Source organism: Bidens hawaiensis, unplaced genomic scaffold (assembly GCF_021521415.1).
Source record: "Bidens hawaiensis isolate Kalapana, Puna unplaced genomic scaffold, B.hawaiensis_p1.1 tig00026908_1, whole genome shotgun sequence".
Classification (NCBI taxonomy): Eukaryota; Viridiplantae; Streptophyta; class Magnoliopsida; order Asterales; family Asteraceae; genus Bidens; species Bidens hawaiensis.
This window is the reverse complement of record NW_027494345.1, coordinates 14,955-42,591: the sequence shown is the minus strand read 5'-3', so window position 1 is coordinate 42,591 and position 27,637 is coordinate 14,955. Positions and strand designations below refer to the sequence as shown.

The 27,637-nt window shown below is 31.2% G+C and overlaps 1 protein-coding gene across 1 annotated transcript; it reads left to right on the top strand.

Annotated features, from left to right (window-relative positions):
- Positions 1 to 5,274: 5,274 nt before the first annotated feature.
- On the top strand, positions 5,275 to 10,056 carry LOC143574413 (alpha-dioxygenase PIOX-like). Its single transcript, XM_077059041.1, has 9 exons — positions 5,275 to 5,439; positions 5,545 to 5,811; positions 7,486 to 7,635; positions 7,740 to 7,873; positions 8,388 to 8,601; positions 8,689 to 8,834; positions 8,928 to 9,155; positions 9,250 to 9,452; positions 9,552 to 10,056. Exons 1-9 carry the CDS (start codon positions 5,320 to 5,322, stop codon positions 10,019 to 10,021), a joined length of 1,932 nt encoding a protein of 643 aa, XP_076915156.1. The 5' UTR covers positions 5,275 to 5,319; the 3' UTR covers positions 10,022 to 10,056.
- Positions 10,057 to 27,637: the final 17,581 nt, after the last annotated feature.

Sequence of the window (27,637 nt, the reverse complement as noted above, 5' to 3'; positions counted from 1 at the left end):
ATTTCTATCATTAATTAAAGAAAGAAAGAAAAAAAAGATATAGCAACAAAATTGAAGACTTTGACTTTGAACTTTTCGTCACATAGTGACACAAGTTAGAACTTAGAACCACTATATTGAATGTTTGGACGAAAAAGAAATAATTCTTGAATCATGATCACCTTAATTCTATATTTCTATCCGCCATCAAATGATATTTAGAAATTGAAACTAGCGGTGTATAATTTACCTTCTTTACCAATATAATAGTAATCAGATAATAATAAGTTAGTAGTTTTCAACAAATACTACAAGACAAATCAAATTTTCGATTTACACCCTCATATCTTCATTTTTATTTGTGTTTTCCTGCTCTTTCTTTGATTTTACCTATTTTCTTCTGAAATCTTTAAAAGTATAAAAATATGCATGTAGGAATACATATTTTTTTTGGTTGGACTTAAAACCACAAAATCTCAAATTTTAACTAGAAGGTCAATGGCTAATTAATATAGGTATACTGTATACAGATGGTGTATGATATATTAGAAGTATAAAATATGCCACCATGGCAACTTTTCCTAAGGCTACTCGGTGTGGGTCAGTAGAGATTAGGGAAAGGTCCGGCTTGGCATGCCATGTCATGTCATGCGTGAGAACCTTTAAACACCGCCTTGGCCTCCCTCACGTCACGCATGACGCGGTCTGCGTGAGGGTGTTTAGGCAGGTCACATGAACTTGTCTTCCAATGTTTTCTTTTTCCTTTTTTTTTGGCTGGTTTATGGTGAAGGTTGAGCGGAAGAAGGCTAGGAGTTGAGAAGAATGAAGAAGGATGTGGAATTGTGGAAGGAGGCTTGGTTTGATAGATGAAGGAGAAGTAAATTGGGTTTTGTTTAATTTACTCTAGATATGGACGGTTCAGACTTACTTTTTTTTAAGTGTTCTAAGTTTGCTAATATTATACTCAAATATAACAAAAAGTGGTAACAAATATTGTTCAAGATTATACTTTATAATATATTTTACAGATATTATAGATTGTATTAAATAACAAATAAAAATAGAAAATAGGGAATGAGACGAATGGTGTATATCCTTTGTTGAAGTGTGATGTTGATTGACAGGGAAAAAGCTAACATAACGTAAACTTGGCAAATGAGAAGCATGGTGTCGAGCATTGTATACCCCTTGACCTAAAGTGAACACCACCCCCACCCATTTGGAAAGAGAGGAGATGGAGGGGGAGCGGATGCCAATTAATCCTACGTCTAATCACTTGTACTCTTTGCACCAATACTTTACATTATGTTTTTAATAATAAAAAAAAAGGTTTTGAGAACTTAGGGGTTTGTGACGTGACATTATTCAGAAAGATAGAATAGAAAGGATACAAGAAGTATGGAAGTTAGGAACGACATCCTGCGCCCTTAGTGAATTATAGAGTAAAATAAAACAACGTATTAATTTAAGATAAAACTTGCTTAAACTCCCCAAAATGTAATTGTGATGCATAGACCTCTTAAATAATTCTATCAACGCAACTGGATATTTATTGAAATAACATTCTATTGTATAATATAAACAGACGATATTAACGTGTGTAGCAAAAAGCCAAAAATGTTTCCTTTTAATAAGGTTTGGGTTGTAGTCTTATGATGAATTGCATATTTAAGAGTAGGGGTCAAGTTATTCTATAAAAAGGGAAATAAAATAAGAATGGTGAGAAAGATTTATAGCCACACAAAAAAACCCTTAAAATATTAAAAAATAAATGATAACTCAAAATTTTATAAAAAAATAAAAAAAGTAAAAACACAAAAATGTTTCCACCATCTTTTTCGTTCTCATAAAAAAATGGTAAGTGAAAAAAGTCGTTGTGTCTTTTTGTTTATCATTGTGTTTATGTTTATTTTTTGTCATTGATTGTGTCTTTTTTCTTTGACATTGTGCCTTTTTTTTATATTGTGATATATTACTCAACATTGTGTTATATTTTGTTCGGCATTTTGTTATATTTCGCAATCTATTGTGCCTTTTTTTAGCTATATTTCTGTCTTTTGTTTTTTTCGTCATTGTGTCTTTGATCTCGTCATTGTGTCTTTTCGTCATTTTTTTGTATTTTTTTTTTGAACGGGAATGATGGCGGAAACATTTTAGTTTTTTTAATTTTTTTCGTTTTTATTTTTGACTTATGATTTTTTTATTGTTTTTTTTAATTTATATTTAAGGGGCTTTTTTGGTGTAATTACAAATTCTTCTCACAGTTCTCATTTTTGTCTCCCTTTATATTTTAATTTTTTGAGTTAGTGTGTTAAAAGAAATTATTTAGAAAATGAAAAGGGTAAATTTGAGTAAGTAATAGTTATGTTATTTCCATAGGTGTAGCTAGTGAACAATGAAGGCTTTGTTCATAAGGTTATGCGGTAAACCCCACACCACCGCTGCTTCACCCTCGCCGCCCTCCTCTTCTTCCTCTCTCGCGGCCTTCTTTGACGTGGCCTCGTGTCAGCCCTTGACGGTGACTTGAGTCACTGGATGGCCTAACTTACATAGTATGTTCTTAGGTAAAGGACAAGGACAATACATGCACTATAAATATTGGTCTTTATGTTGTATACGCAACTCATAAACTAGTTTTTACGTATTTCTCTCTCGTGTGGTCTATTTAACATTTTATTATCATACATTGACGGTGACTTGAGTCACTGGATGGCCTAACTTACATAGCATGTTCTTAGGTAAAGGACAAGGACAATACATGCACTATAAATATTGGTCTTTATGTTGTATGCGCAACTCATAAACTAGTTTTTACGTATTTCTCTCTCGTGTGGTCTATTTAACATTTTATTATCATACATTGATTTTGCAAATACATTATATAAGTTACATAGGCATCCATGAAAAATATTAATTCCGGTATTTGAATTGGTTAAATCTTTATTTAGTGATTATTTTTGTTAACAGTGTTTAGAACTACTCTCAATACTTGAGTGAACTTTCTTGGAACGTGATGTCAACCATTAATACTGATTTTGACGCTCCAGATTTTACTCACCTAAAAATACTATCAAGAAGGAAACCTATCATCGCGGGAAAACCCTTGAGTCAGATTTCATACCTGATAGACCATAAAGTCTCAAACCTCAGCTATTATCCCATGACATTGAACCATAACATCAATTGCTATATTTAGTGATTAGTGAAGAACATGAAAATTGGTTTGAGCGAAAAGGCTTTATCATATCAATGTAGTAAAACCAGCACCAAAATTATTATGCTTCTACCTGCAACAAATATTCTTGAGTATAGGCAAACTTAGTTTTTCTGACCATTATCTCATACAAGAATAATAAAAGAGAAAAACTATATAACGTTTTTAAATTTGGGAGAACCTAATATATCATTCCAAATATGTTAATTAATATTATTTTAATCTATTAATTAACTAATTCATACAAAGTAGTTAAATTAAAATATTTCTAAAGGCAATTCGACTTGGTGTAAAGAGTGTGCACTAAACATTTTCTTTTTAGATCAATTATGATTTATATAAAACCATAATTAAGTTTTAAAGATATGATATACCCTTTGCCTATATAAAACCTCTTCCTGATCCTGAGTTCGTGCATCCACTCCCTATACCCTTTTAAGATTTTTTAAAGATATGATGATATAAATCTTTAAAAATTAAATAAGAATCATGGGACAAAAAAATAGACATGAAATAACAAGACAAAAAAACCTTGGGGGACCTCAAACACTAACTTTTAACGTTTTGGTAGGGGTTTAAAGTTTGATGTGAGTGCAGTTGAGAATTTATCAAAATATATAGCAGCCCACATTCTGTTCTTCCCATCTAAGACGGCAACGCCGGTGGTCCCGTCGCCCATGGTTACCTTTTCCACCTCCTCACCTTGAAAAGACTGAGTTAAAACTAGATAATAAGTAATTAGTTTGTGACTTTTATTTATGAAAATGAACTCTTATTAAAATTAAAGTTCTCTTCCGAAAGTTATGTTCAAACAATCTAATTTCTATTATGTTTTACTTTGTATAGCTAATGTAAGTAAGGTTTGCTAACTTTCAAATCGGGTTCGTACTAAAATATGATCGTTAACCTATAAGTACTCTTTTCTCTTAATTATAACATATATGTTTAACTAATGCTCATTTATGACTAACATGGTCGATTTGATATATACTTAATCTTTGACAGTGAAATGGATAAATATGAAAATGGTATTAGGTGAAACGAGTTAATCAGTTTAATTATTAAAAAAAAATCCCCTACATATTTTATATACAACTAGTTGCAATCAATTCTATGCATTCAAGCGGGAATGCGGTGTGAGCTCGGTCAGTATCGGTATTAACTATAGTAACCAATGCACGTAAAGAAATGAAAATACTTGATTAAAACTTATAGTACTGAAACGTAGATGAATATATTCTTGGAATACTCCAGCTATCAAAGCTAATTATTATTTTTAGGTTTATTGGATGTTAGCAATCTCTATTGAATGATATTGGCCGATAATGATCCTCATTCATTTTATCGCTCTTGGCAGTCCCACATTTTAAAAAGTTGGCTCCAAATGCCCTTCCGTGAAAAAAGACTTAACGGCGTTATACTTTGCCGAATTTCAAACTAATGTTTTAGGTTTAGATCGGAAGAGGATACGAGTCGACTGATGTAAAACTTAATTCGAAACAGTGCTCCAAAACGACAAAACAATATTTCAATTCGGGTGTTTAAACTTACAATTTAACAAAAATCAAGTCGATTGGATCATCGTTTCGAGCTATGTTTAAATCAATCGACTCGTATCCCCCTTCATATTAAAAACCCTAAAACATTAGTTTAAAATTTGGAAAAATATATAACGTCATTAAGTTTTTTTTATCGGGGATCATTGGGGGACCAACTTTTTTAAATTTGAAACCGCCAACGATGATAAATGAATATGGATTATTATTTGCCAATACTATTTAACAGAGATTATTAAAATCCAACATATCTTATTTTTATTCAATTTAACCAAATGGTTAGACTTCGGGGATTAAATCAAGTTGTTATGCGTAGTGGTTTCGTAGCATATATGGTTGTACAAACTCGACTTAGAAATTTTCCATTTTCCAAATTGTGGTTCTTGTACATTTTAATTTTGTGTGCAACTAATTAACCTTCTTACTTTTCGTATATTCAACTTTCAAGTGTTAGAATATTCAGAGTCAAACCACAAACGTGTTTGAAGTGCCCATATCATATATAGTTCTATAAATAGTCAATTTTAGCTTTGTAAACCTCACAAAAACATTATACCAAAAACACACAAAATGAAAACATTCATATCTTCTGCAACACAAATATTCTTTTCACCCATCAAACACTTCATCCATCCCGACTTTCATGAACTCTTCGACAGGATGACACCCATCCACAAGTTTCTCTTCTTGGTACGTTAAGTAATATTAATCCATGCATGCAAGTTCATTAACTAATACTTATAACTATTTTAAATAATTAGCTCAAGAAAACATGATGAATATATACTTTGGCAGATCATTCATGTTGTCGATAAGTCCGGGATAGGGTGGCACCGGTTTCCAGTGTTCTTAGGGCTTGCTTACTTGGCTATTCGTCGGATTCTCCATGACAAGTATAATTTACTCAATGTTGGGAAAACACGAGTGCGGGTTCGGTTTGATACCGAGGATGTTGATTTCAGGACGGCTAATGGAACGTTTAACGATCCTTTGAATGATGGTGCCGGTAGCGAAGGAAGTTTCTTTGGCCGTAACATGTCACCTGTTGATCAGAAAGATAAGGTATGTGTATATATTAATCGGTGATTGATTGAGCTTCTAGTGTTCTTTTCCAACTTCTTTTCTTAAGTTGCATTTTAAGTTTGATTAGGCCAAGTTTCTTTTCACGACAAAGTCTTTAATTTAATTTCAAAGCTTTTTATAAGCAAATGTTTCTTTCCCGAACGTATGATGTTTAAATTGATAGTTAGAAAGATAATATTAATTAAGAAACATGATAAATATAATAAAATTTTAATCAAATATATATTTTTGTAAGACGTTTAGAATATCAAGGTCATCTGTAATGGTTTCACAAAGAAATGAATAATGTCTCGCCACGTCACTGTTATGTAGATGAACATGGCCGACTCTGTGAATTGAAAAATAATTTTGGTCGTAAGAGAGAAAATATAGTATTTTTAATGTAATTATAGAGAAAGAGATAGAAATGTTGTCAGAATTGCTATTAGACATCGGTAATGGTTCATTAATTATAGAGACAATATAGTGGCGGATAAAGCAAGTAAACTATCACCGGGTATATTATGGGACATAATAGGGGCATAGACGTTTCTATAGTAAATCCCTATATGGTAATGATTGAAAGGGCACTAAAGGGCATAAGCAATTACAAATGTTTTTAACTAAAAAGAGTGAACATATATGACAGAAGATGCCTCTTAAGAAGCATTAACCATTACGTATGGTCTTAGACCGACTGTAATGCTAAAATCATCCTTCTCACTTCTCACATGTTGGCCTATTGAGAATACCACATCATCTTTTTACCTATACACATTGTCACCCCAATAGTATCGTACCCATCAATCCACAGTATCTAATATATTAGTTTGTGAGGGAATACAAAAAAACAAAACTATGTGCATCAATTCTTGGCTACGTGAGGAAGACACGGATGGGCTTAAATGTGGTTGCGTTAAGACGGTCTTATATACATAATATTGAGACACATGATAAGTTTAACAAAATTTAAAAGAAAAAAAAAGAAGATTTTATTTTTTTATAATACATCAATCATCAATGAATTATGTATTAAGTTCGATTTTTAAAGTTGGGTCTCTCTCAGGTAAATAATGTAATTAAGTTCCAGTGACTAAGATCCGATATCCAATAATTATTTATTTTTTTATTTTGTTTTTTTCTTTTTATAATGTAGTGGTTATTGGCTGTACCTGAAATTCTAACTGCTACCCCGCTGACCCAAGTTAAACTCTCGAACTCGGAAAAGAAAAAGATGTAAAGAACAGGCCTGACTGAGGCCGTTGCATTACCTAAAGCCTCCTAGCAACATCGTAGGCTCCACACTGATAATTACTACTAGAACATTTTAATGCACATACTTCACAATTATATTATTTTGTTTAATCATAGTGACTTGAATACTTTTTCATGACGGGAATAACAGTTTTGTCCAAACATAAATATTTATGAGAAGTGAGAGATGATCTACCCATGTACGTGACCCGTTTTAATAAACGGGTTGTAATCGGTACAACAGGTTAAATGGTTTGTAAACCGTAAATGAATTGATATAATAATACGATGGAATGAACTTGTTAATTATATAGGCTTCGCTAATTTTATTCAAATTTACATAACTCAGAAATTACGTCCAACAAGTAGCTAGGTGAGGCGCACAAATTATGTGTAATAAAACGTATTTTTGTGTATCAGCTACTGAAGCCAGATCCGATGGTGATAGCAACAAAGCTTCTAGCACGCAAAAAACTTCTAGACACTGGAAAACAGTTCAACATGATTGCTGCTTCATGGATTCAGTTCATGATTCACGATTGGATTGATCACCTTGAAGAAACAAAACAGGTCTGGTAATTAATTAATATACGCGCCTCCAACGACATAAGAATCAAGGATGAATTGAAGTGCTAATTAACTAACACATATATGCATTAACCATGGATTTACAGATTGAGCTTAAGGCGCCTGCGGAAGTTGCTACTGAATGCCCTCTAAAATCCTTCAAGTTCTTCGCGACAAAAGAAGTTGATACTGGTCTTTTGGACATTAAGAAAGGTCACCGTAACATCAGAACCCCTTGGTGGTATGTATATAGTGTTTATTTGCATATGTTTAATATGCACTTCCATTCATAAATATATCGACACGTTAAAGCAGAAGATACGTTCTAGTAAATGTTTAGATAAAACACGTACAAGGGATCATATATTGTAATATATATCATAAATCGTTCTTAATAAATACATATGGATTTTTATTTGTTGTTCGTTGTTGACAGTAAACAGAAATCCATAACATTAAATTTGATCAAACTAACATACGGTAGGCTTACTAGAGAATTAATCAACTAATCGTAACGGAAATAATATAACCAAAAACCTAAAATAAAGCCTAAACTATCAAAATGGTCTTAAGATTATAATTATTTTTGTGAATTACTGATCATTTTTCTCCTCTTCTCCAAAATTATATCAGTCCACAACTGAGTGTTCATTCGAATTATCGATCCCCTATCATATTCTATAGAATAAGTTAAGTCAATGTAGCTACTAAATAATATGAAGTTAATTAAGAGCAGTATATATATATATGTATAGGGACGGAAGTGCAGTATATGGTAGCAACTCAAGGGCTGCAAATCATGTCAGAACGTTCATTGACGGAAAGCTCAAGATTGCAAAAGACGACCTCCTCCAACATGACAACGATGGATTGCCCATAGCAGGCGACATTCGTAACAGTTGGATTGGGGTGTCAACTTTGCAAGCCCTCTTCATCCACGAGCATAATGCAGTTTGTGACACCTTAAAGGTATATATATATATACTTATTTGCCATTTAATTACCAGCCAGCAACTTAAATTTCTCACTTCTTGTTAATATACTTATGATAATCAGAAAGAATACCCCGATTTGGATGACGAAGATCTGTATCGTCACGCAAGACTAGTAACTTCTGCGGTGATCGCAAAGATCCACACCATTGATTGGACCATTGAGCTTCTCAAAACTGACATGCTTAAAGCTGGAATGAGAGCAAATTGGTGATTACCTAGTTAATTTAACAAGCTAACTAATATGGTTTTATGTGTTAGTACCAATATTATTAATACTTTGTTGCAATTTGATACATTTAGGTATGGGTTATTGGGGAAAAGATTCAAGGATACATTTGGGCATGTTGGAGGAGGTATTTTAGGAGGTCTTGTAGGGTTAAGCAAACCCGAGAACCATGGTGTGCCCTACTCGCTAACCGAAGAGTTTACAAGTGTTTACCGAATGCATTCTCTCTTACCTGATCAACTCATTATTAGGGATGTCCATTCCACGCCCGGCCCTAACAAGTCCCCGAAAATTTCTAAAAAGTAAGACATGCATATAGTTAATTAGAGCATGCATGTTTGTACATGTAATAACAATAAACAAGTATGTTGATCATTATGAGTTAATTACATATAGGGTTGACATGATTAATTTGATTGGGAAGAAAGGAGAAAAGGAACTGTCAGAAATTGGATTTACAACACAAATGGTATCAATGGGGCATCAAGCGTGTGGGGCGCTTGAGCTATTTAACTATCCTGTCTGGGTGAGGGACATTGTCCCTCAAAATGTGGACGGGACAGATCGCCCCGACCACGTTGACTTAGCGTCACTCGAGAGTAAGTATCTTATTTCTTTAACAAAAGAATGTGTACGTTTATGTGTATCATATCATTGTACATTAATTCTAACATTTATAAATATAATGATGGATGCAGTTTATAGGGATAGGGAGAGGAAAGTAGCAAGATACAATGAGTTCCGTAGATCACTTTTCTTGATCCCAATTTCTAAATGGGAAGATCTAACGAAGGATGAAGAAGCTGTTGCCACGCTTCGTGAAGTGTACGGTGATGATGTCGAACAACTTGACCTGTTGGTAGGAATGATGGCCGAGAAAAAGATCAGAGGGTTCGCCATTAGCGAGACAGCGTTTATAATATTTCTAGCCATGGCATCAAGGAGACTCCAAGCAGATAGATTCTTTACTAGCGATTTTAATGAAGATGTGTACACCAAAAAAGGGTTCGAATGGGTGAACACAACCGAGAGTTTGAAAGATGTGTTGGACCGACACTTTCCAGAAATGACCGATAGATGGATGAACTCAACGAGTGCGTTTTCAGTGTGGGATGCTACCCCGGAGCCACATAATCCCGTACCAATTTATTTCCGTCTCCCCAAATGATAATGCTTCCAAGAAAGAAATTTGTTACATGATTTGTATACATGTGTATAGCTTATACTCCATCGGGGTGCCTTAAGTAAAATAAATTTTTGTTAACTATGCATTATTTAACTTTCTCGTGGAATAAAGAAACATATGTTCAATAAAAGGTATATGCTCAATAGATTGAGCAGTTTTTTTCATCTTTTTTAACAATTAATTTTTTTTTCCCATTATACTAAATAAAAACAAGTCTTTTACAGCGGGTTTTAAGCACAATTAAGACATTTAATAACCACTTTAAATATATGTGTTTAAATATATAGGGGATGGATCATGCGAGAAGTAAACTTATAGTGAGAAGTGAGAGAAATAAATCTTAACCATTAGTTATGTGTAATCAATGGTATAGATTAGAAGTGGCATAGTTGTAATTACCAACACAATATTTTAACATGATTTTAAGTAAAAAGGGTAGAGTAGTCTTTTAGGTGTAGGCTTTTATTTTAAAACGTACAATATCTGCTCCCCCTTTTATGCCCTAATTAAAACTCTCTTTATCATCCTCAATTTCCCCTGAACGATTTCCACATTAATTCTCACATCATCATCGATAATATTTAAATTCCACAATCTTCAATCACTAATCCAATCTATTTCCAAAATCTCTAGTATCTCAATCTCCAGTCCATTGATCGAGTATGTATATGAAGGTTAGTATTGTATATTTTATTTTATTTTAGTTTTTTTCTTTTTTTAATAACTCAATACATATATGTTTTTGGAATTAAGAAACCAAATTTATAATCAAACTATAATTTTGTTGTATTTATTGATTTAGGGGAAAACTAGGGATTTAGAAAAAAAGAATTGGGGGATACTGTAAGGTTTTCATCTAATTACACTTGTCATCATTTATGGTATTTAATCATATATGTGTAGGGTGTGTAGGGTTATTTGCAAATTTTTCATGATGTGTAAGATCATTTGCAAGAGTCAGATAATTTATGGTTAGTGTAATGATATGTATGTGTGTTGGCTATGTAGGGATTATCTGCAAACTGAGTACATATGATGTGTAGGTATATTAAGGTTGTGTGAGTATTGTAATATGTGTCGGTGTATCGTTGTGTAGGTGTTGTGTATATGTGTATGAATATTACAATTTTGTACATGACCACTAATGATCTAAAAGATGAGACTGGTTGTGATTCTCATGTGTATGTATATTGATGTTGTGTAGGTGTTGTAATATACATGATGTGTAGGTATATTAAGGTTGTGTAATGTTGTAATATGTGTCGGTGTATCGTTGTTTAGGTGTTGTGTATATGTGTAGGAATATTACAATTTTGTATATGACCACTAATGATCTAAAAGATGAGATTGGTTGTAATTCTGATGTTCTGTCCATGTGTAGGGATGTTAAAATTGGTTGTGTAGGTGTTGTAAAAAATTGATTTTATAATGTATATATATATGATGGCATGATGTGTAGGTATATTAAGGTAGTGTAGGTGTTGTAAATATGTGTAGGTATATGGTTGTGTAGGTGTTGTTTATATGTGTAGGTATATTAGAGTTTTGTATATAACCACTAATCATCTGTTGTTGGTTGTGTAGCTATGTGCAGGATTGGTATTGTGGATTTGTAGAAGACTTAACAAAAGCAAGAGCAACAACTATTCAGCTTAAGAAAAAAAATTGTGGCCAAAATTCTGCATTCCAGTATAAACAAGAAAAGATCCTATATTTTGAAGGTTCTGATTTCTGAGTGGCAATATCTTTTATGAATGATTACTTTAAAATGACTAGTTTGTTGATTGGTTTTAACCACTTTATGAAACATAATGTTTGGTTATGATAACCTATAGAGAACCTAATGTTATTGTTATTTGGTTTGAACTTGTTTATGGGATTTAGTAAATTGTTTTTAGTTTGGATAAACTGAAGAAATCTTATATAATGATTGATTTTTTATCTGTTTATGAGATTTAATAAAGGTATTTGAACTCTTAAATACTTGTTTATGGTGTTTGCATTTTTTTAAATCTGGTATATTCACTTTATTGATATAAAGGATTCACATTATAATATGTTGTGCATTCGTTTAGAACGTCTAAGTGTATGTAGATATATTAACTCAAAATAACCATTACAATGTTGTTTCATTGGCTATGAAGTAAACATGTCAAAATAAAAGAACAAAAAAGTAAGTCAAAAAAGAAGAATAAGTTGAACAAGAAAGCAACTGGATTAATATAAAACAAAAACATATTGTGCGTTATTAAAAAAAGTTGGTTAAAGAAGAAATAAGTCAACAGCTGTTTATTATGTTGATGCAATTAAAGAAGAAATAAAAAAAAGTTAATTATTAAAAAAATGGTTTAATTATAACTTACATTGAATGGGTTACCAAAAATAAAAATTTGTCATTTTACAACTGTTCCCATGCATTTAAATAATTCAAAAATAATAAGAAATGATATGATTGGTTAGAATCTCTTCTCGCTCTTCTCGCACTAAGAATCATTTTTGAAATGATTCAATACCTAAATATATAACGGTACAATTATTAGCAAAAACAAAATCTTTATGTGATCAAATACAACAACCTAATTATTATCAACTACAACAGGTCTAATCTTATCAAATATGACTTTCTTAATATCAACAAATACAACGGTTTTATATAAACAACAGGTTTCGTATTGCATACGTATTAAATACATCGGCAAATTCTACAATCTACTATTAACAAATACAACAACGTTTTTTAATGATCCAACTATCATACCCCATGTTTCAATCGAGACTAAACCTACAACAATTTAGTTAAAAGCCATACACTTTTGATAATAGATCAAACTAGTGGTTGTAACTGATAAATACTTGAAACTCAAGGGAACACTTATTTATTTATTATGATTAATTTCATGTATACTCTTACAAAAATTATAAATTATCATATATATTCATGCGTCACTTAAAATATTAAATATATATGCTTTCAAAAAAGTTAAAACATCTTATATGATCATTTTACCTTTTTAATTTTAAATTTCATATTTTTCATTCCCATTTAATTTCTAAAGAAGGGACCATTGACCATTATACACACTTTCATTACATAATGTGTTTATTTATACCTAATATTATTATTTTAATTTTAATCGACGTCTTTTATCTTTGATGACAATCAAATCGTCTCTCATCATCACTTCAAACTTGCAAACCCTTCAAAGGTTTATCGCATGAATGATTAACACTGTAAACCATGCATCTCATCTAATCAAACCATGGTAATATGGTCATTTATTATATTGTTTTTATTGAATTGAATATATATGATAAGTATATTGGTTTAGAATAATCTCAACTATAACCTTTTGGTCACTGTCGGTCCCAATGATCCACGACAAACGGAAGTGTAACTCTGTTAGTCTCTGGTCGCCGGATAAACGTTTTCAACTGAAAAGATTCTTTTTCACCGGGAAACTGAACTTTTTCGCCACAAACCTCTTTGAAATCTAGGATTGGACCTTTAGAAACCTTTTTCTAGTAAAAACCTTAATTATTGAGGTCGTCGAAACATAGGAAGTGGTCGCCAAAAAAACATTTTCGACTAGAATACTCCTTTTTCAAATGAAAACCATCGTTGGTGGTTTTTAGATATTGGTGGTCAATGGTGGTGGTGATGTCCGGGTAGTGATGGTCAACAGTGGTGTTCAAGTGGCAGTGGTAATGTTTAAGTTGAGTTTTCCGGTAAAAATGAGTTTTTTTTTGCCAAAAATGGTCCTAAATGCACTCGTAACCGCATCGTCCTGCTCTTTCGTGTCTTCTATAAGCTTATATGTCGCATTGTTATTCTCAATAAATTTATCCACAATGTCGGTAGTATCTGTCGAGTCCATTTTTTGTGAAAATAAGATAATGGGTTTTGAAGGTTGCGTTTGTATAAAATGAAAGGTTGGAATGGTTGGGTATTTATATTGATTTTGTTTATTATTTTTTTATTAATTCGGCCGTTTGATAACGGTCAAAATAATATAATATTATTATTTTTCCAAGTTGAACGCGACATGTATTTCTCGCTCCCTCGCCCAAAAAAAGTGCCCTAAAATCACCTAGGGGATAGTGTGGAGAGTGATTTTGACCCAAAATCGTCGGGTTTGTCACTCCACTGCACTTAGCCTAAATTACTTTGAGTGACACGGTAAGCAACGTGTACCGTCACTAAAAAGATTATTTTTATAATTAAATCGATAAAATCTAAATGTAGCTACTATATTAAAGCAATGCATAGTATCCACGTTGCATTTAACTAAGCTATCCACGTAGAATTCCACCCCAACAATTTCCAAAATTATAATTTACACCTAATAAGCTATTTGAATTTAATACTACTATCATTTATATAATTACTAACAAAGTTACAAATATAACTTTAAATGTTATATTATGAGGTTTTTAGATATTTATAAATTATAAAATTTTATTTACCATTATTTATATCTTATGAATACATAAGGTATGCTATTATGTCTATTATTAAATTTAATTTTTTATTGCATTTTTTAACTATCCGTATATTATACGGATATATCGATCCTATCCTAGTATTCTAATATGATAAAATAATTTATGGCACATGTTACTTGGAGATTCATTTTTAACCAAAATTTCATACTTAAAATATTTACCTATTTTTAATGAAAACTTATTTATGTCAATGTAATCATAACATATCAATTTATCATTTAATCAAATTAATAATTACTTAAATTATATAGATTAAAATACACATGTATTTATGTCAATATAACAAAAATATCTAAATCTTTAGTGAAATAATATCTATCTTTTTTATATTAAATCAATTTCTAAACACTTTTCAGTGTAGGGAATGAACGTGGTAAAAATTAAAGAACGATATTTATAGATCTAAAAAGACAAAAACAAGAAGAAATTATGAATAAATGGCAATTTTATTCTCACGTATTCATTCAACATCCATGAATCTATGGAGTTCTCATTCATCTCTTTTCAAATCTTTAATACAAAAACGTGTTTTATTCATGCTAATTTTATATATGATGTTCTATTTTTATGTCATTTATGATGAAACATGTTATCATTTTTTGTTAGAAAGAACTATTCCATTGAAAAGTATAATTACAACACTAGGTGCATATTTTTTTGTGAGTCTGAAGAAATTGTGTGAGAATGCACCTCGTATTTGTATGAATATTCCACTAGAAAATATAATTTGAACCTTATTAAACTATTTGATTTTATAGAGTATAAGTTTTTTTTAATTTAATCATTTAATTTTTATAGTGTAATCGTATGTCTTTTAAGGTTCTCGTGCATAACACGAGTTCTAAAGCTAGTTAGTAGATTATTAAGACAAAATACAATTGCTTTATGTTACCATCTGTGTTAAATTAGGGGTTTAGTGAAACATAGATTTTTTTACTAGTTTTTATCCCTCGTATTACGGGGTTATTTTCATTATTATTTCTAAAATTTATATATTTACTTGAATTTTAATTTTATTTATTGTAAAAATATTAATAATATACTTTGTATTTTATGATGAAAGAGTTTCCAAATAAATGAGATGTTATAAACGGTTTAGAAGCTATTTGAGTTTGGTGAGGCCGATGACCGCTTATTTTTTTTACTATAAAATTGTTTCTTATTTATAAATAATATTTTTTTTAAATATCGGATACTAATTTTTAGTATATTCCTATTTTAATAAATTTTTATATCAAATATTGGATAGAATTATAATTTTTAATTTAAGACAAAATGGCGAAAGACGTCATTTATGTTTGCACGGTTTTTCAATAGACGTCCTTTGGCAAACTTAATGACAAAAAACATCCTTTATGCTTCACTAGTAGAAAAAAGACCTTTAATTACACGCGCACTATGACACGCGATGATTTATGACATGCAAATGTGTGTGTCATTGAGAAAATGTCATAATTTTAAAATTTTAAAAGATTTATTACACTTATTTGTGCGGGTCATCAATTCAATGTCATAAATTAAAAAAAAAAAAAACATGATAAGAAATGCATGTCATATTGGGTCTTAGTGTGTCATCTTGAATCTGTTCAAAACTTCAAATAATACACTTAACCCCCCAATGCTTCTCAAAATGGCGCCCAAATCTCAGCATAAGTCTATTCCCCTTCAAACCCTAACCCAAGTATTCATAGCGGCGAATTCTCCTAATCATCCGTCACAAGTAAATCAATAACTTGAAGCCCTAATTGTTTGCTTCTATAAATAGCTTGAAGCCCTAATTTGCATTCCTAATCATGACGACTAGTTGGCAGGGAAGACTGACATCTATGGAAGTGTTTCAATTCTTATGCGAATACTGCCTAGACATCATTCTGATAGTATTAATCACATTTTGTTTTCCAGAAATATGATGCATTTTTGCCTGTATGATGGTACTCTTAGGGCTTAGGATAATCACACTCATAAGTGTCTGTTTTTCTATTATCGTATTGTAAGTTTTCTTATTTATCCTTTTTTTCATCTCTCTTAATTTTTATAATCTGCACTATCACCTCATTCTATTTGTTTTCTCACATTATAACAATTGATGAACCTGATTATAGATCTATGTCATGAAATTGGTTTATAACATAAGTGATTAAGTGAATATAAATTAATTGGTCCTTTGGAGTGTTGGTTATGTTCTTAGCAGATTGTAATCATAGCAACAAAAGACTTTGTTTTGCATCTGCTTGTTATTTTGTCAACAATTGTTGGAGAGAATAACAAATAAGTTTTTTTTTAAAGATATCTCTATTTAAACATGATGCAACATTCAAGGAGCAGTGTTTGTTTAAGAAGGTTGTCCCATGCATCTGTCACTGATGCTGATAAGATAGTCAATTGTATAGGGACTATGTTGTTTGTTGGTTTGGGTGTATTCGTGTATTAACATGTAATACTGTTTGTGATTTAGGTATTGGGTTTAGGATAAATTAATGGTTGTTTGTGTAACTGATGTGATTTCTTTTTGTTAACTTTCAGTCTAGATTGGTAGGATTGCTTTCAAGGCATAACAAATTGAAGTTGTACGTGTTTGCATTCCCGGTAAATTATTTGTTAAATGACCTATATTATTATATTCATTTTTTTTATTAATTTGCTTGAAGTCTTGAAGATTGTGAAATTTAGGATTATAAATTGATTTGCTAAGTGACACCAGTTGTAAATGACTTAAGGGATTCAACAGTGAACTAGGTTTTTGTTGAAATAATTTGGTGAATGTTTATGGTGTTTGCTTTCCTTATTTGTCTTATGGTGTGTATATGCAGAAGTTGAAGTTATATGTAATCCTTTTTTAAAATTTTACTTGAATATATTGACATTTAGGAACGTTAAATGGTTTGTAAAATGACATCGATTTTTAAAATGACTTCAGGGGTAGAAATATGCAGGAGTTCAAGTTTTATGTGTTTGCATTATAGTGTTGATGTAAGTTTTTTTTTCCATGCTTGCATTAAGATTGTGACATTTAAGCCTGGAAAATGATTTTTAAAATGACTTTAGGTGTAGGACAAGTATAACAGTCAATAAACACTTACTTTTTATTTTTTGACCCGGTCACATAGTATTTGTTAAATAAGTTAGATGGGCTCATTTGATTACATTCATGCTTGTGTAAAGTTGTAAAATATAATTTGGAAGGTGTTAGAGGTCGCAAAAATATATTGTCATCTTTTCACTTATATAATATGCATCATTTTACTCATTCATTATGCATGCTAAGACATATAATTTCTCTTGAATTCAAATAATGAACAAGGATCATTAGTCAGTACCATGAGATCTACCATTTAAAATGGTATATAAAATAAATAGAAAGTAGGCAAATTCATGTAGTTCTTCACTTTGTTTTACACTCTGCGAATTACTACACTATAACCACATAAAAATATTGCCTTTTAGATTTTTGCTTACATTTCCCCATTGATCTGCCAAGTTTGACTTTTGTTTTACAAAAAGTTCAATCTCAGTCTCACATGCAAATTTAACTAATTCTAATGTTGCCCATGAGTTGTATAGTCTGTGGTTGATGTTTGCCCTTTTCTTAGGATCGTTTAGTTCACTGCAAGTGTAATTTTTTAAATTTAATTTGTCATTTATTTTGCTTTCTGTAAGTTTGAGATTCATTTCTATAGCATTTACAGCTACTAATTTTGAAGTTAAGTGACTGTGTTGCCTTTTGCAGGCTTTAGCCAAGCCTGGTTTTATCCAATATCGCAGGCTTACGCCTTACCGTAAAACTAACCGATATTGACATGCGCCGCTGCAACACGACTGTTTGCTACCTAGTTATATATTTAAACTTCATGAAGAAGATCGTTCATTAAGGATTTGAAATACTCGGTAACAACAATGTAAGTGTAATTTACATGTTTGATTATGTTTGTATATTGATTTGTTTTGACCCAATTCATTTTGACTCGGCCACATTTTTTAACATTGTCATATTTAGGTTCACGTGAGACAAAGATGAATACACGAAGGGGAATTTTGATGCGGTTCGAGAAGAATGGTCGGGTTACGTGGCAAAAAAAATTTCCCTAGTGATGTATTATATTCATTATTAGCCAACATTTTTGTTAACTTGAGAATATTTGTAATATTTTTACTAAGTATGAAATGAAATGGATAGTTTTGCTTCTATATTTGTGTCATTAATGTAAAAATTATTAAATTATGCGAAAAATAAAATAAAATAAAATATTTTTTTTAAATAAAAATTATACGATGACACGCATAAATGTTAGTCGTATATTGGTGTCGTAAATGCGAGTAAGGAAAGCGTGTCATACATGCATGTCATAAAGGCGTGTCACGAAACATGACATGCAGATGCATGTCATTTTCAGTTTATGACTGGTCTATTAACTACACGCATTTGCGTTTCATATGTACCGTTTAATGACACGCAATGCGTGTCGTTAAAAGCATTTTTTCTAGTAGTGCTTAAAAATTATATCACGTTACGTCCTTTGACCATAACCCAGTTAAGTTTTCTTGTTAAATCCAGTCATATGCAAGGCACATGAGGGTAGTTTAGTCTTTCTCTTGAAGTACTATTTGTGTAAATAACTTAAACTTTGAGCCAACATAGAAATGTTTAAAGATAAAATTTATCCCTCTCTATAAACCTGCAACTCCATCCCCTCTCTCCACACCATCATCTCCGATCACCATATTTTCGGACGACCACTGCCATAGTCTACTCCCTCTCTCTCTTCTTTACTTTGAATTTTAAAGTCTTTACTAACTTCAAGCTTCTCACACTTGTGAAGACATCTTCTACTTTTTTATAAAAAATTACTACGACCAAACAAATATCCAGATCCCACAATTTCTTGTTATAATACCTTGGATTTTGGGTTTAGAAACCCTAATTCAGAAATTGGTTGTGGAAAATTGGGGATTTTAACGTTTGCTATGATGTTGTTGTGGAGTGAGTTAGAGAGGAAGTTGTGGATGGGTTTCAGTGGTTGACGGAGAGGTTGAGGGGGTACCGATGTTCGCCGGCGATGGGTAGCAGCTGGGAGATCTAAAAATAAACGACGTGGCTGAGGAGGTTGGTGGGTGTGGTGCTGAAGAACAACAAGGATGGCCGATTTGGTTTTTCCAAGGTGTACGGTGGCGGCGAAGAAGATGAGGAAGTGAGTAATTAATGGGATGGTGATGGTGGCGGCAGGTCTTGGGTGAATTTTGGCTTGAGGAAATATGACAGTGATAGTGGCGGCAGGTGGTGGGTGGTGGCGGTCGGCAACAACATGTGGTGGTAGTGGATATCGGAGAAAGAAGAAGATGGGGAAAAAGATGAGGATTGGTGGTGGTGATGATGGATTGTAGTTTATTTATTATTTATTACTTCCAAATATAAGAAGAAAGTATTTATTTATTTTTTAATTATTAAATTTGTAAAAAGACAAAACTACCCTCATGTACTTTGCATATGACTACTTTTAATGAGAAAACTTAACAGGGTTAGGCTCAAAAGACAAAAAGCGATATGATTTTTAAGCATGCATAAAGGATGTTTTCTGACATAAAGTTTGCTAAATGACGTCAATTGAAAAACCATGTAAACATAAATGACGAGTTTTGCCATTTTGCCTTAATTTAATGAGATATTATAGCCCATTTAAGGGCTATCTGGGTTTGGTGAGACCCATACCCGTAAATTCGGGTAAAATGCATGAGAAACCTTGATTTACAAATAATACTATCTTGTAACTTGATAAAAATATTTGGTAATTTCGTTTATATATATTTAATTTAATAACATTCAATCGATAAAATAGATTAACAAGACAACATACAATTGACCAGCTTGTTGTCTTTTAAAAATATGTCAAAACGGTGTCCTTCAGTGTTAAAGAACTTGGTCAACAAAAATTAGACACCTCCATGTTCAAAACGTTCACACTAGATATCTTCAAAAATATTTATATAGTCGATTATTGACTTGTTAAAAATACAATGAAAATAATCAAAATAGTCATTTTAACTAAAAAAATTATCAAAATAGTCATAACTACTCATAAAATTTGTTAAATTACTAATTAATTATTCTCGAGCCTCATATGACACAAAAGGAATTATAAAATATACAAACGACACGGACCCAAAGTCACTGAACTTGATTGTGATCGAGTACGTGCAAGAGGAGAACGATTAGGGTCGAGCACTATTTTTATCTCTTTTTAACATTTTAATTCATTTCCATGTCTATTTTATCTTGTTTTCTTTTAAAATTCGGTTTTATTTTTCAATAAGATAGGTTATAGGGTTACTTAGTTTCTGGATATTTAGATATTAAACTATTTATTTAACAAACTTGATCAAAGCATTCGACTAAGAATCATTTGTATTTCAACCACGTGTTCTTGGTAACCATTTGTTTGCGCTTTCGTTTTTATTAATTAAATCTGTGACGTTTTTAAAAGCAACTGTACGTTTATGCTTCTAAATGATTGTGTCAATAGACTCAATACATCCATGCATACGATGGTGAGGGTAAACTCACAACTACATCCATGCATATGAAAATGAGTGTTGACTCATATCATAAAGTGTTTTCTACTGATCACTTGAGTTTGTAGTTTGTGTTTATATTATATATAATTAACTTATTGTTTAACGACAGTCGCCAAATATGCATTCTGGCGCTACATGTCCAACTAGAGGTAATTTTTAGACGATCTTTATATATAGTTTTGATCATTTGTCATGTATTCACAGTTGGCGAATTGGTTATTTGCGACTTCTTTGATGATTTAAAAACAAATTTTGATCAACACTGCTCTAAGTAACTAAGAAATAAATGAGTTGATCATGAAATGGACAAAAGGTTAGACATTAACAATTGATAGAATAGAAAAGACATAAGAAAAGATAAGCTCATTTAATAGAATGGGAAAAAAAAGGACATAAATAAAGAAACATAAGAAGTGAATGAATTGAAGAAAATTGTACAATCACAATTAATAAAATAAAAATGTCGCAATTCCAACTTTGACTTAGTGGTAAAAAACCCTGCCTCGTAGTCTCGTAGAGAGAAAACCATGATTCAAATGCCTATTATTGGCAGAATGTAGATGTAGAAATAGATGGATATGTGAGTTGGTGTTAATTTGCTTTCTAGTTATATTACTTATTCTTATTTGAACTTTCCTCTCGAAAACATTTTATTAGTAAAGTGCTAAATTATAACCATACCTTTTGATGTATTGTTAGTACGAAATTTAAAATAATACTATACATAAATTTAATTTCATATATAATATACGCACATGATTCATGAACATGGTGTTGATTTTTCAATATAAATATATGAAGTTTCACGATCATTCCTACGATACAAATTAATTAAATCATAATTGATCACTCGACGACCTTCAACTTTTAAGTCCACTCGAGTCAACTTTCTAGAAAGCTGTTTATGATAGACATTTATTATCATAGATCTTTTTATTTATTTTAGTGGCCAACAAAATATTTTTTTGTTAATTATAACAAATTTCAAAACTAGCAAAAAAAAAAAAAACTACTTCCTAAGACAGGTACCTCATACGCCCAAGCCATCCAAGGAGAACGAAAAACGAAAGAGAATAGAGTATCATACCCCCTTGTATTATACATCTTACAATACAAAATTAAAATTCCACCAATCCTCCCCGACATACCCAAACGTCTTGGTTTGTCGCTAATCTACAAGAAGCTCAAAGCTTAAACTCACTAGTCTACAAGAAGCTCAAAGCTTAAACTCACTAGTCACTAACCACCTTACCTTGTTCAGTCGAGCCGGCTTTCTCTCAAACGCTATCAAGTTTTCCTTGCACCATCTTGCAAACTCTTATGGAAGATAACATATTAATTCGTGTTATATTTAATTTATTAACAATATGTAAATGGCTAAAATAGAAACGAAATTAGCTGTGCCTCATTAAGTGAATAAAATTTAAATGGGTGCTTTCAGTCATATTATCAAAAGTTCTTGAAAACGTATACAAAATGTTTACAACCTCTAACTTAGTTATACGGAAAATTTACCTAATACTACAAAAAATAAAATTTTTGTTTTTAAATTACGGTCAAAGTAATCCAGCTAAACCCAACTCAAATTATTTCACTCAACATTAGTCAACTTGTCCAAAATATATATGTCTAATATATTGATCGAATTATTGAGTGTTAAAAAATAAAGAAATATAATATTAAAAAAAAAACACTAGAGAACGAGAGTAAAAATGAGAGTTTTGCAACAATGTTGTTTCGTCGGCCACGATAGTGGCCATAGATCTGATGACAAATAACTTTTGTGACCAGAAGTATTTTCATGACTAAGTTTTCAGGTCATTCTCATTGACAACCCAATAATAGGTTGGGTTGCCACATGACAATAAAGAAAATAAAATATTAAATTTTTATGATTGATTATCACCAAACTAGTTCACCCAAACAAACTAGTTTGCAAACTTTCATTATGCCATTTTTCATTAAATTACTAGCTCATATTTTTTTATCCATTTCTTTTATTATTTATTAACAATTAATATAAGATATAATTTGGTTTTTGTTTAATAAATTACATTGTTAGCTTTAAAACCAAAATATGAAAACACAACCGTCTATTTTTTTCTAAACTTCGATATAAATTTTATTAAAAACGAGGTTCTTTCAGAAATATGTATTTTTTCTTAGTAGTTTTCCGATATAATATTATTGTTTCGTAAACTTATTATTTAAAGTATTATTCTTTTTATATATTTTAAATAATCATAAATTATATTTATATAATAAAAATGTTGGTTGAGGTTGGGTTGTGAATGAGAGTGAAAATTTAGATTAGGTTGGGTTGTGTTTATTGATGAGAGAAATTATTTTTATATTAAAAGATTGGGTTGAATTGAGTTGCTAATGGGAATGGTCTCATCTCCAAATTATCAAATGGATTTGCGAGTATATTTAAAAGGGACACTTTGTGACCTAATTTTGGCGACTGCTTTGCGACTACATATGCCACTATTTTGCAACGAAACCTATTATAAAGAACTTTTTTCAACTTATTTTGCAACGCGTACCGATTTGCGACCAACAATATCAGCAGCTAGTTTGCAACCATGATCTATTAGCGGCCAATGTTGCAACATGACGAACCTATTAGCAATAGATTTCGCATCCTGACCTATTCGGATTGATACTGCGACGATAGATATAGCGACCCTGTATCAAATGTAGAAAATTGCAACCAGTGTCGTGACCAATGTTTTTAGTTTTTTCTTTAAAACTTTTTAAAACATCATGTTATTTTATTTGTGACTGAAATATACTTTAATAAAACAATTTGGAATCTTTTGTATTTTGTTATTTTTTTCTATGAACAAACTACAATCAACATTATTATTAGTTAAAAATGTCATTAATGTTATAAATATATATTATGGTGGTTATCAATACCTAATATATATTAGGCTTATTGTTCAAGTTATCTTCTCATTATTTACATCTTATTATGCATCATTGTAAGATACACCTATCAATGAAATCTCTCCTTTTGTCCCTACAACTCCTTCTCCTATATGTTAGCTATTAGGCTTGTTTCACAACACGTTATCAACACGAAAGTGTTCCCTTCAAATCCCTAGCATCTGGCTGTTGAGATCTGTACAATTCTCGGTTATAAAGGTTGGTATTCATGGTTGTCGATAAAGGTAAGATTGATTTGTTTTGCTCATCAATTAGGTACCTATCTAATTTTAATAATTATTCATCTCCTGTATTGTTTACACACAATGTTTACATCGATATTAAGTTCTGGTTCATAATTTCATAAAACACATTATGAACCTTGCACATATAAATATATATATGCACATATTCTGATCGTAACTTAAAATCTAAATTGGTTACGTATTAGACTGTCTCTTGCAAAACTAAAACCTTGTTAATGGCCTACGCAATCGGAGACAAAATTACAAAAAGGATCCAACTCTTTCAGAATAAATATTTTTCTATCTTTTCTTTATTTAAAATCGATTTAATGATCCACAAAAAAGGATGAACATAAATTGAATTTAAATGTGTTCTTCTATCGACAAATCAAAGTAAATTAATTTATATTAAATTGAGTATGTGTTAAATGTTTATAGAGTTTGAAGTTTATAGATTGATAATTTTAGTTCGGTAAATAATTATTTCCTATTTATGTTTACTACCAATTATTTATGTATCCTTTATACAAATATCTCTATTTTTTAGGATAAGATATTTTAGCAAAATAATAGAGGTTATGATTTCTTTTTAATAATTATGTGAACAAATAATTTTTAAATCAAATTATTATATATTTTATAAACAAAACTGAGTATGATATACTCTAATTTAGGCAGCATATAATCAAATCTTCTAAATATTTGTATGATATTGAAAGCAACAAATTTATTGTTTGAACTCACTATTGCTTTATGGTGAGATATTTGGAATGCTTTACTTGTTTGGAAAATTATGATCGTCCATCCGGCTTTACTGTCAACCACTTTAATCGGTACGTGATTTACACCATGTTGAGTTTAGGGATGGCAAAAAAACCCAAACCCGATGGGGAAAACCGAAACCCGCCCCGAACGGGGCGGGTTCGGGGACACTTAATCGGGGACGGGTCCGGGTTCGGGTTTTCCCCGTTTAAGTTAATCGGGTTCGGGGCGGGTATGGTATAGCCTGTACCCGCCCCGTATACCCGCCCCGTATACCCGTTTAAAACCCGTTTAATTAAATATAATTTTTATATTTATATATAATATATTATTTATTATTTATTTTCCCAATATACCCGTTTAAAAATTAAAACCTTTTTCCTACTTTCCCAATCCATTGTAGCCGTAGCCGTCTTCATCCAAAAACATTGGAAGCGTTAATGTGCGCCCAAAGTTGGTTGTTGAATGAAATCAAAGGTAAACAAACATTTTATTTTTTATTTTTAACTTAGCTACTATATAAACTTTTGACTTTTGTGATATGAATATAGCAACTTGTTCAGAAGAATCCGAGGCATATTGCCAAACTATTGAATATGATTGTGACGATGGTATTGAGGTAATACATATATATATGGTTTATCGTTTACATTTTAATATGGTTTAACATTGATTCTTATATAGTTTCCAATTAATATGTTAATGTTTGATTATCATAGCAATCCGGCGTGACAAGTGTTTGAATGGTTGAATGGGTGCGGTATGGACGTGTAAGAAGGATCAATCATGAAGTTAATTTCCGTTGTGATGGGAGAAATAAACATTTTTATGTATTAATAATGTCTTTTGTATGTGTAATGTGTTTGGATATTGAACTTTTTGTGTATTAATATTGTATTGTAATTTTGTATCATTTTCTTACAATCGGGTTTTAAACGGTGAACCCGACGGTTAAATGGGGATCCCCACGGGGAATTTAGCCCGTTTAAAAACCATTTATGCTAGACGGGTTCCCCGAATACCCGCGGTTTTCCCCGAATCCCCGATGGGGATTCCCCGTTTAGTCCCCGCGGGTTTTTAGACGGTTTTGGTAATGAGTTTTATAAACCGGGGCGGGTATGGGATTGGCATTCCCGGCCCCGAAACCGCCCCGTTGCCATCCCTAGTTGAGTTTGAGACATTGACTACATTGACGTTATTATATAATTTATTTATTAAAAGACTAAATTTACATGCTTAGTAATTTAATACAAACTAATGGGAGTTAAACTTCATAAATTAGAATCAATATGACATTATTTTGTATTTTACACACTTGTTTCATTATAGATATTCGTTCATGTATTAGAATATGTAAACTGTTTGATTGTTGTTGTGTTCAATTTATTCAAATAGTTATATGCATGTTAAAGATAAATCTAATGTTTGCAAACTGGAGATGTTCTTTGTAGGCATGTCACATAAGTTGTATTATATATAGTCGTTTTTTATTAATTGGAATAACTTATACTGTAGGGTATTTATGATTAGTCGTTTTATGATAACTTTGGAACTTAGCATACAACTTTAACTGTCATTGCAAATAATGTCATTGCAGTTAATGTATTTGTTTGTGTTAAAAGTAGAGCGACATGTATTTGTTTGAAGATAATATACTTGTGATTTGTTACACCATGATTGGTTTATATGTGATCTATATATTTTCTTGTAACAGATAAAAACAAAGAACATTTTGTTTTATAAAGTTTTAAAACTTGTTTATAGGGTAACATGTTATAACTTCGTGTGTATTGTATACTTTATTTACATTGTATTCTATATGCTAGCATTTGTAATATAACAAATAAACCAAATGTGTGGTTTATTATTACAATCATGAAAAGTATAAGTATGCTTATATATGACACCTAAAGTGCCCTTCTTCCTAAATCTCATAAATCTCATTATTGAAGGTTATATAATATTAGCATGATAAATCTTACATGACTCATTCATTTATTACTTCTCAATATTTGTTATATGAAGAGAAGATTAGTTACGAGGAAAAACTGGACAAGACCATTTTTCATTTTTAAAACCTCAAATATGTTCACGAAGTAGCATATCATTAAAGTGTATGAAATGTGTTAAGTGATTTAATATTCATGACCGAGAAAGTTATGAATAAACCATGGAAACGGTTTAGTTTTATACCATTCCTGAAGTGAATTTGACAACGTATTGATCATTGCAATCATTGACATAATTAAGAAAATTGTGGTTTGGTTTTACACCAATCCTGAAGTGAATTTGACAACGTATTGATCATTACAATCATGGACATAATTGAGAAAATTGTAATGGTGATTATTCTAATAATGAGATCGATCATTAAATTCTAATGATGCCCATGCTAATAATGAGATCGACCACCATATGTGGCAAAGAGATTGATCATATATGAGAACAAAATCTTGAAATACAAAAGTGAAAATCACATGATCATTTGAAACGATAATACAATGTTCACTCATATTTACAATCTTGTACTAAAGAAGCATGATACATATACGATCATAAACCTGAAGTTTATGGATCATGATTATCGTAT